The 11720-nt window shown below is 34.8% G+C and overlaps 1 protein-coding gene across 2 annotated transcripts; it reads left to right on the forward strand.

Moving 5' to 3' along the window:
• The first annotated feature begins 2693 nt into the window (after window positions 1-2693).
• On the forward strand, window positions 2694-10967 carry LOC122316852 (peptide chain release factor APG3, chloroplastic). Of its 2 annotated transcripts, XM_043133672.1 has the most exons (15): window positions 2705-2984; window positions 3155-3211; window positions 4128-4208; window positions 4317-4374; window positions 4470-4573; window positions 5039-5090; window positions 6525-6574; window positions 6958-7023; window positions 7105-7272; window positions 7770-7842; window positions 7970-8102; window positions 8537-8594; window positions 10037-10084; window positions 10396-10479; window positions 10588-10967. In XM_043133672.1, exons 1-15 carry the CDS (start codon window positions 2832-2834, stop codon window positions 10657-10659), a joined length of 1257 nt encoding a protein of 418 aa, XP_042989606.1. In that variant the 5' UTR covers window positions 2705-2831; the 3' UTR covers window positions 10660-10967. The 2 variants fall into 2 exon arrangements, with proteins under 2 accessions (XP_042989607.1, XP_042989606.1); XM_043133673.1 differs by lacking the exons at window positions 10037-10084; window positions 10396-10479; window positions 10588-10967 and adding an exon at window positions 8683-9297 and having other exon boundaries at window positions 2694-2984.
• Window positions 10968-11720: the final 753 nt, after the last annotated feature.

An 11720-nucleotide genomic window follows, 5' to 3' on the forward strand; every position in this document is an offset into this window, starting at 1 on the left:
CCTGAAGAGTACCAGGAAATTCTAGTAAATGAACTCTAAAACCAATGTCCCATAACACTTCTTCCTACCACAGTACTCTGAAAACAGAACATACTTGTGATATGCGTTCTCAAAACTATAATCGAAATCATAATTTTCCATCTCATGATTACTGATATCCTGTGTCATTAGACGCCGGGTTAACTCTACAACCTATCTCTGCAAATACCCAATCATCACATCTTAAATGCTACTATCACGATGCGGGACTTCCTCGTTTGGAACTTGCCCACGATGACCATGACCACTAGTACCACCAGTCATGGAAACTAATAAAATATCATTCCAGGAAAGATGTTTAAGCTTTGATGTCAATTGATGCAGGACAAAATTTAGATCAATTATGGCGGCTAGTTTTAACAGATATTCAAAATAGAGAATACAAGAGATTCGCCTAAAATACATAGAAAATTCTGAATAATATGATTAATAGTAAAATTTGAAATTATTTTATGAAACCCACAAGCTAGATTTAAATAACTGCAAAATTCAAAATTATGCTATTTTTTCAAAAGTGGAAAATCTAAATTATTGTATGAGAAATAAATACATAAATAAACAAGAACCCTACCAAAAATTTGGCAAAAATCGAAATCAAAATTATTTCCAAAACTTGAAACTAAATATTTACTAATAAGGCAAAATGAGCATAAGTATATGATTTGAGGAAAAATAACTAATATTACCCTTAGTCCAATGAAGATATTAAGCTTTTCCTTGCATATTTGTACAAATTCATCTTCTTAATATAGTATTTCAATGTAATCAACATAAACTCTAGACATAAATACCCATATCAATTTGGATTTGCATCATTATGTGCCTTCTAGTATTTGATTCTTCATCTATTCCCTAAAAAAGTTGTGTTGTATCTCCACTCTTCAATGTGACTAGATGTGTCCAAATCCCTCCCCATTCTCTTCATTACACTAGTATTTGATGAGGTACTATACAATCTCTTTGTTAAAAATTCTTTACTTTTGCCTTGTACAAAAAATTAAGAGGATTTGAAGGTTTCACCAATTTGAAAAACTATTCCTTTGAGTCATGCCAAAAGTGATGGGTATTATGCAAAACTTTTAGGGCATTTAAAAGATGTGTATTTAGAAAATTTTTACTTTGCATTGGATTGAACTTTTCGGGGATTTGAAGGGTTTGATACCTTTACTCAAACTGCACCATGGCGACAACCACCATGAAGCAGTTGTTGAATGTTAGTGTAAAAATAATGTGTTGGCATCTTCTTATGACAAAACTTAATCCATTTGAGTTACAAATATGTTAGGTAGAGGTAGAGTCTAGGTTGTAATTGGAACAAAAAGTATATAAATTGCAAATTCACAAGTATGATGAGATTGACCTAATTAGAGTAAATTAATCATAACTTTTGATCCCCGCATTGAATTTAGGTGATATTGGTGGCGTTGCAAAGCTAACTCGATTATCTACAAGACTACATATTAATGTTTCAAAATTTTCAAATCTCAATAAATACTGGGTCAAGACAACTTAACAATGTTATAATCGAAAACTGGACAAAAAGCTGCTAGACATTTGACTCAAATGAAATTCTCAAGAAATACTTTTTTACAAGGCATTGTACTTTTTAAGGTGCCTGCTTAAACCCTAAGTATATATAATAATATACACGAGTTCTAAAGTGTGGAGAGTAGCCAGAACCATATAATAATATACACAAGTTCTAAGGTGTGGAGAGTAGCCAGAACCATCGTATTTATTATAATATAGAGTGAAAACTTGAAAGAGATTCATTGAGCATTTAAGATCATTTCTCTTTTGATAAACAAATCTCCATCATATTGTGCTCATGTTCGAATAATGTGGAGTTTGTTGAAAAGATCGAGTTAATGCTCGTGATGAAGCTATAGAAATGTTAGTGGTTCAAAGTTGCTAGGTTGTAGGGATCGAATGAAAATATTCGTGGCGTTGCAAGCTAGATTTAATTATTTGAAGGGTCTAGTGAGTGTTTTTAAATTACTTAAAAACTAAATTTCTATAGTGAGTCTTAGGTGGTAACTCACACCGGAATGGTATTAGATTTTGAAGGTGTTTATTAAATGGGTCTCACTTCATTACCAAAATTGATATGTTAATTATTTATTGTTATTTGATCGATTGGTTGTTAATTTAAATAGTTCAATAAAGTGTGAAAAACACCAATTCACCACTTTCAAATGTATTTGGAATCTGAATCACTGACTTTTTACTAAATTTTATTTTATTTTAAAAATACATTGTTTAGAAGATGACTTTCATATTTTTGGAAATCGTTTACACGGTAAATGTTTTTATGTTTAGAGATGATTTTAAAATAAAAAAAATATTAAAAAAAAATATTTTAATAATATTTTATTTAATTTTTAATTTTTATCTCATTTTAAGTTTTCTGTAAATACAAATGAGGCCAAATACTATAAGATTCAAGTAATACTATATATAGTTATTTTTGTATATTTTTTATACACTTTATTGATATGATTGATTGAATTAATTTTTTTAATATATAATTAATTATATAATTAAAATATATAAAAAAGTATATAAAAGTGACTATATATAAAACTTTGATAAGATTTTCGTGAGGTGATAAAAATAGAAGGGAAAACTTTAGCCGGACATTTTCCATCCGACGGCAGCCGTAAACCTTATCCAACTGGGGGGGGTTTAGAGAGAGTACACAAACATACCCTATCTCAAGCTTTTATCTATTCGACTCGAACCGCTCGCACTCGCTCTAATCCTCACAAAATATTCTGCTAAAAAACGCAGCTATGAATAGCTTAACAACGAGCTCAACAAGTCGAGTTCTAGCAACTTTGAATCGATTCCCAGAACGGTTTCGCTTATGTGAGAAATCTTGGGGAGTTAATCTCAGCCTTCGACCTATGCATATACACAAAGCTCGAAGATTCGTTTGCATGGCGGTCTGTGCAATTCCTCACCGAAAAACGTTTTGATTTTGATTTTTGATTGTCTTTTTCCTTTTCACTCTGAGAATGAATTTCCTTGAAATGTATTTTTCGGGAGAAACATTCAGCGTGAGGGTTATGTGAATGTCATGCTTTTGTCGCGTTGTTAATTTGGTGAAATGCAGGAGCCGTATCTGATAACGAAACTGGAATCTGCAGAGAATACTTGGAAAGAGTTATCGGTATGTTTGATGGATTCCGTGATAACTTTTGAATAAATTGTTTCGCTCACTGTGTGTTCGTGTGTTTACGAGGAAATCTGTACTTATTGAATGAGTCCGTTGTTATTGTGTAAGGCATGAAAATGTGGTGACGTGCATTTTCAAATCGAATTATTTAGAATAACATTTTCCGAATGTTAAGGAATTCGATTAGAGTGGATTTTTACCGTTTGCGAGGGCACATTGAAGTGGTTCGCAAATATTGGAGTTATGGCCGTATGAATATTTGATTGAACCTTAGAAAAGTAAGTGTTTGGCAATTTGACCAGAGAAGGTTGGAGGAAAATGTGATAATTTAGCTGAGAAGCTGGTAGGGTTGTCTTATTGTTGTGACCGATCCATAAATAATGGTATGTGTTATTTCCCTATGGAAGTAAATTCCTTCTACGCATCGATTATGGTTAATTGAAGTAATATATAACAACCTAATGGTGAGTTGTCGGTGACATGCTGGGATATTTGAGAGAAATATGTGGTCGTTTGGAAGTACTATGATTCACACAATTTATGCTATTGACTATAATTATGGAACAGCAGCAAGAGCTCCCACATTGGAGATCAGATTGACATACATCCTAAGGTTGAACATTGGGCTTGAACTTACTAGAAAATACAATTCAAGAGAATTTTGTTCAATTTTGGTGGTGGGTTGGTCCTTCGTAGTTAACCCAGTTATCATATCCTGTACTGACATATTCCTATAAAACTCTTTCAGCAATTTGTCTGAGCGGGCCATTGGGATATTTGAGGCTTTTGGTGATTGAGATATGAAAACTTAGTTTCTTATATCCACTATGTATATTCTCATATTATAGCACCATCTTGGTAGTTATTGAGTTTTTCACGCTACATTTGAAATATCCAATAAATATTTCAGGTCAAGTTGGCTGATCCTGATGTCGTCTCAAATCCCAGTGAATACCAAAAGCTGGCACAATCTATGGCTGAGCTGGACGAGGTACTTCATTTCAATTTGCTCTTTCTCATGCTGAGTTTTACTTGGTGAACTCTGTCACAGCCAGTGCAATTTTCACTGATATAATTATTTGTTTGTCTGGACGTATAGGTTGTGTCAACCTTTAAGAGATTCAAGGACTGTGAGAAGCAATTAGAAGAGACAAAAGGTTTACTCCCCATTCTTTCTTTTGCAAATTTTTAATAAAAGTTTAAGGTTTTTGTTGACAGTCATTTAATTTCCTCCCCATATCTATCATTTCAGCTTTAGCAAAAGATGATGGCAGTGATCAGGATATGGCAGAGATGATTGCTTCTGAAATTGACTCTTTATCTAATCAACTCAGAAAGCTTGAGGAGAAACTTAAGGTCTTCCACTTTTTTTTTTTTTTTTTTATCAGAAATTCTTATTTTCCATGTTCATATTCTGTTTTATTTTTATTCTTTTATGTCCTTCCTCTGTTGTTTCAACATCTTCTATTTTTAAATATTATTCGTGTAATAATCCTTTAGCTCAATTTGTTGTTTTACCTGATGATTGACCTATTATGAATTCAAGCAGCTTCATCAAATTGGCATTGATAAACTTCATCTGAAATGTGATCTCTTATTAAATTGTTAATTTTGCAAGCATTCTGACATTTGACTTCAGAGGATACCACATGCCTTTTCTTGCTTCTTTTTTTATTTATTTAATTTTTAATTATATTTTATGATGGTATTCTTTTTCTCATCTGACTTTTTTGGTGTCCTATATTTTTTCTTCGTTTCTTTTAATTTCATTTTCCGGTAATTAGGAATCTCAAATCATTGAATTGCACTTTACATTGATAGGTGCTTCTACTGCCCACTGATCCTCTGGACGCAAGAAATATAATGCTTGAAGGTAAACACTCTAGTCTGCCATTGAACAAATTATTCTCTCATTGAACTTTTTACCAAATATAATTTATGAAGAGGTATGCGTTTAGTCAAAAAATGGACCATCATTTGTGGAAGAGGGGACTGAACTATCAAATTCGGTCGAAGATGTTCATTTTGACTAATAAATTTTAACTACTAAGATAAACAGAGAGGAAGGAAGTGCAGCTTTTGCCTGAACAATCAAATTCGATTGAAGTTGTAACTGCTAAGTTAAACAGAGACAAATGAAGCACAGCTTTTGCCATTATTATTATCTTAGTTGAGTTAGCATTTTGCAATTAACATTATGAAATTAATGATAAGCTGATCTTGGGTATATTCTCCACTAAGATAACAGCCTCGACTTAGGTTATATAATCCATCACCCAAGCATTTTTTTTTTATATATTTAATAAGAATTTTATTATCAAGAATAGGCACAGCCTAAGTATACAGGAAATTTACAAAAGAAATACCTACTACACACTAGAAAGCAGGAAACTACGACAGAAACAGATTCAGTACATTATCATCATTCCTTACAAAGATCCTAGCCCACAAACACAAAGTAGAGAAGAAAAAATAATGAAGATCTTCAAAAGAACGCTCTTTATCTTCAAAACATCTTCCATTCTTTTTCAGCCATATACACCACATTAAACACAAAGGAATCATTCTCCATCTGGCAGCAACTCATTTCCTTGCCTCAGAACCACGCCAACATGCAAGGAGATCCACAACTTCCTTAGGCCTCACCCAATATAAACCTGTCCGACCAGGAACCTCATTCCACAAAGACTTTGCCACCTCACAATGTAAAAATAGATGATTTACAGATTCACCATCCTTCTTGCACATGACACACCAATCAGCTATACACCAACCACGCTTTCTAAGGTTATCCGTGGTCAATACTTTCCCTAGAGCAACCACCCAACTAAAGAATGCCACCTTAGAGGGTACTTTCACCCTCCAGATGCTTTTCCAGGGGAAAACACAGCCAGAATGACAATTAAGCTCCTTATAAAAAGAACTGACTGAAAACCTGAAATTTCCAGCATGATCCCACAATAGCCTGTCCTCTCTTCCCTGCATCACTTTAGAGTTATAAATTCCTCCCAGAAAATCTGAAACAGCTTTTACTTCCCAGTCATTTACATCTCTAATAAAGTCAACATTCATTCCATAGAATATTATTGTTCGTACATTAAAGATAATCTGCCACAGCAACATTTTGATCCTTGCAATCCTGTAGAGAGATGGAAAATCTGATTTAAGAGCTGATTCTCCATCACCCAAGCATTGTTCGAAGTCAAGCTGTGTTCTACATATTTCATGTACTTAACTATGTCGCTTAATTCTCAAATTTCTTCAGTTTCATTCCGAGACTAAAAATTTGTGTTTCCTTCATTTGCAGTAAGGGCAGGTACCGGTGGTGATGAGGCCGGACTATGGGCTGGTGATCTTGTAGGTACATGCTTCTTTTGTCCTTCCATTTCATGTATTTGTTTTGGTATAAAACATTGCAAATCATAAAAAATAATTCTATTGACACATCAAGGTTGTTGGCCTTGAAATTAGAGTTTTTTGTGTAGAACCATTGACACCAGATTAATGGTCTATCTTACAGACTACGAGGAATATACTTATTTCTTGACACATTTACTGGGTTCTTATTTGAGTTTGTGAGTTAGTTGCTTCTGGACTGTGTTTCATCCTTCATGTTTGCTTTCTCAAATGAAAGGCCTAGGATGTCCAAAAACATCATTGCAGCAAGTATGGTGGATTCTTCTGAAAGTGCTTCTGCATGCACCCTAATGCTCCTATAATTTTTTTTTTTTTTCCTGAAGGTCCGTATGTATCAGAGGTACAGTGAGCGAAATTCTTGGAAGTACACTCCTTTATCAAGCTCTGAGGTATGTCTTACTAACATTCCATCAGAACTATGCTTCCTATCATTTTGATGTGATTCACAGTATTTTTTTCTTATTATTAAGACTGAAAAGAAGGGAGGATTTAAAACATATGTGATGGAGATCAAAGGGAATCGTGTCTACAGCAAATTGAAGTATGAGTCTGGTGTTCATCGGGTTCAACGTGTTCCTCAGACAGAAGCACAGGGTCGTGTGCATACTTCTACTGCAACAGTAGCCATAATGCCAGAGGTAGAGTGGATTTAGCAGATAAATGACACATGCCTCAGTTACATCTGGGTGCCTAAAAGGCTATTGACATAAAAAACGTTTCTAGCTGTAACTACATATCCAAAAAAAAATACATTTTTAGCTTTAACTAGGATATCATGTATTAGGAAGCAGTGAGAGATAATCAAGTTCCATGAGGTTTCTATAGTCAAGCCTGGGGGATGCAGACATTTTCTGCTTGGAAGTATGTTTGGAGATCCACTTTGCATGCAATTGCTTATTTCATAGAATGACCGTCAACTTCTTATAATGCCTCCTGATGTTGATATCTAAATACATTTTTGCTGACTAGGCTTTTGAAAAGTTTAGTCTAAGGTTGCTATAGAATCGCTTGTTCTTGTAGATGTGATGTTAATGCTGTTTGTCTCATCTTTGATTTTCTTTCATTGATGGCTTTGTTTATTTTTTATGGCATTATTTAACTATATTTTTTGTATTTATGCTATATCTGGATTTAGGCAGATGAAGTTGAGGTTGTAATCGACCCCAAAGATATTGAACTGACAACAGCAAGGTCTGGGGGTGCGGGAGGTATAAAGCTGCAAACATTGAGAATGTTAATTTTCATCAAGTGATTTGCTTTTTTATGCTTAATTCGACGGAGGGAAAAAATGAGAAATTCTCATTAGGTCACTTCCAATGCATGATCATCACTCAGGTCAGAATGTCAACAAGGTGGAGACAGCTGTTGATCTTGTCCACAAACCGACTGGAATCCGCATCTTTTGTACCGAAGAAAGGACTCAACTCCGGAACAAGGATCGAGCATTTCAGCTGTTGCGAGCTAAACTGTGAGGATCAATTTCACCATGTATCATCGTTTCTTGTTCTATCATGACCATATATACTGACAGACAAACAAACATTTTACTTTGGAAGATCAATCTGTGGTGCTTTCATTTTTTTCACAGTATTTCAATTAAACAAGGAAAACTCTAAATCCTATATGAGGTGTTTTTATTCAAGGGAAAAGAAGTTAAACAAGAGCAGTCTTTTTAGTTCAATGTTGTTTGTGTTTTTTAGTAGGTAGGATGATCCTCTGTAGTATTTTCTTATTTAATAATTATATGTTAGTAGTCCGGTCTGTTAAATGCAATTCAGAACTTATAATTTCATTTCCACTTTAAAATTGCATGTTTAGCCCTCTTGCCCCCCTCCTCTTTCCCCCTTTTCTTTGTTTAAATTATCTTGCTACATTTTATGATCATCCTTGAACTTACTACAGGTATGAGATTAAAGTAAGAGAGCAGCAAGAGATGATAAGCAGTCAACGAAAATCACAGGTATATCTTCGCTTAGAGGATATTTGAGATACATATGTGGTCACAACACTTCCTTGGGGCGTCTCATATTTCTAGTTACTTTCTTTAGGGGGTAGTTTGGGTGTGTTATCAACCTAATGCACGTCAGTCACTCAAGTTCAGTATGACAATCAGTGGTACAGTTAGTTTAGCATATTTTCAATCTTCAGTTTTCCATTTTGACAGCACTAGTGTTTTTTGCGATCATTTTGAGATTACATCCAGTTTATGCAGAATGGTTTATACTCTATGCTAACCACTTGAAGAAACACTTGGATAACTGGAGATCTAATCTAACTGGGCTCATCGATATCCACACAAATGTAAACATGAGTATTGGCATTGGTGTAGCCAAATGTAAATGCAAATATATATTTAGCTAACAATCCCACTTTTTCTACTGCATTGGATTAGCCATATGCAAATTTTTTGCTTACTATGAACAGTATTTCTACATATTTCCAGATCTACTGCTCGCCCTTCATCCTTTATTTTACTACTTTTTTCTCTCTCCTCCCACTTGCTCTCTCTCTCTCTCTCTCTCTCTCTCTCACCCAACAGCTTTATTTTCTCTCTCCTCCCACTTTTCCTTTTCCTTTTTTCTCTACTGCATTGATGTTCAATTTTAAGACAGCACAATTGGTATATATTTGTAGATCTTATGTAGTGAGTTTTAATTGCAAAATATATAAAAAAATTAATTTTAGGAAAAAAAATTAATAATAATAAAAGAGTAATATTTTATTATTTTATTATTATTTTGGCTAAAAGATGCATAATTCAATGTGGGAGTCTTTCTTGAATGGCAAAGGCAACCTATGTGATTTTGCATTTGCATTTTACACCATTGTCAATGCTCTTTTTCATATGTTTACATTTGTTTGGATATAAGGTGGTTGAGAGTCATTGGTCTATTTTTAAGGGGGTTGTTTCCTGCCACTTTTGGAACAATACCTGTCTAGAATACTTTAAAAAACTGCAAATTGTTGAGCAAATAGAACTCTTTGAGATTCAGTTTGGCTCCTCCTAGAGAAGACGAGTCATGATCTGTATGCATCTAGCAGTTCCAATTTTATATGCTTTATGTGATTAAATCTTAATCAGAAAATTTAATTATACAAATTAAGCCTGATAGCAAGAGGATCAGCAGTGTTCTTGCTAACCCCTACCTACTTGCCATTGCATACATACTATCAAACTTCTGATGTCAAGGTTCTGGAATTTTTTATTTTTATTTTTATAAATATTTTGGGGCAGTGAAGGTTATGGATTGATCAGTGGAACTTGTATGCCCATAAATTATTGATGGTGCTTTTACATAATTCTAATTTTTGCGGGATCATTTCTAGCTTACACGATTTAAGATTCTGCTTCTAGGCACTGGATTAAAGTATGTAAGTTTCATGTTTATTTCGAAAGTGCAGGTTGGTACAGGTGCTCGTGCAGAAAAGATTCGGACATACAACTTCAAGGTATTTAACATTGCATATACCATCTTTCCTTGACCTTAGTACTAAGACATATGGTTTCATGCGATTTTGGATACATGATTTGAGATTTCATAAGGCTATAGTATATCCTGGCTACTGTACAAAAATGAAACAACTTTTTTTTAATGAAAAAAAAAAAAAAACAAATATACCTGTGAGTGAGTTGGTTTGGCTGTCTTAAGGAAGGATAAGTTTGTAACTGAGAAAAGTTATAAAGTTTCTCAATCTTGGTGTTGATGCGCTTGGAAGGTTCGAGGAAGTTCCTGATTCTTCATTCTTTAACTTCTAACTAGGACAATAGGGTTACCGATCATCGCTTAAAGATGAACTTTGAGCTCACCTCTTTCCTTGATGGCGATATCGAGACTGCAGTCCAGGTACCCTTTTTCAGAGATATAATGCTTCGCTTTTTATAGATATTTATTTTAATTATAAAAAAAAAAATTAATAATTTCCTTTGCAACTGCAATGCTTATTTCTTGCAGGCTTGTGCTACTACGGAGCAAAAGGAACTACTAGAGGGACTTGTGGAGTCCACAGTCGCTCCAACTGGTTGATTTCTAGCATTTTCCAGCAATTTGGTTAGAGAATTCAGGTGATTGGACAAGATCAAGATACGCGGGAAAACCTTAAAATGAGTTGCTCTTTAGCAAATTGAAAAAGGAAACAATATCTTCTGCCCCAAAGAAGCTGTCGACTGTCGTACTTCTTGATATATTCTTTTCACGAGGACATTCTCACTTAATTGGCTGATGTTGTCCCAATGATAAGACCTTTTTTTCTCTTTATACATGTAATGTATATAATGAAATTACAAGGTAAATGGTTTTTGGATGCCTTTATAGGGCTCACCCTTTAAAACGTATCATTTTTTTTTTTTTTTGGTCCATTATATAAAAAAGCTTACATGCAATCTTTGTGTTAATTTCTCATCCCAAAAAGAGCAAAAACGGAATCTTCTTCTTCATCCAGTTTTGAACTTGGATTACGAATTTGTTCAGTTTTCTCTTGTGACAAGTGAAACAGTGGACTCTTGTGGTGAGTTTTGTATTCTCAAGAGGCCTATTATTTTTGTTTTCTTAAGGGTCCATACGTTGGCATTTGATGCTCTCAGCCTCTCTCACTCTCAGATTGCAAGACAATTAGATGGACTCCAGTAATCTATTTTGAAACACGTGGTGCTTGCCCATTTGTGTCCCAAGTGATCTTTCCCTACTTGTATAATCCATATAAACTATATATGGATGAAATAATCTACGCGGAAGCCACTGTTTGGCTGAAGCCGTTGCACGCATGACGTGTAGGTCGGGTTCACTAAAACGCACCGAATCGGTTCACACTCACAATCTCTCATCTCGAAGCCGGGGGCCTTGGGGATCCCTAATTCTCTCTTAGCCCTAACTCTTCCCCCGACCCCTTACAGCCCTCACGAAACAGAGACAGACCCTTGCAGCCCTAAAGCCATTCCCCCCTTCATCTCCAGAATCTGCCGTAGAACCCCTCCGTTGACAGCCCTTGAATCCCTCAAGCCCTCGCGAAATGGAGTCAGCCATTTCCCCTTGAATCCTCTGAACCCTTGCTCCATTCCCCACAATCTGCCTTGCTCTCCGTAGAATAC

Source organism: Carya illinoinensis, chromosome 7, assembly GCF_018687715.1.
Source record: "Carya illinoinensis cultivar Pawnee chromosome 7, C.illinoinensisPawnee_v1, whole genome shotgun sequence".
NCBI lineage: Eukaryota > Viridiplantae > Streptophyta > Magnoliopsida > Fagales > Juglandaceae > Carya > Carya illinoinensis.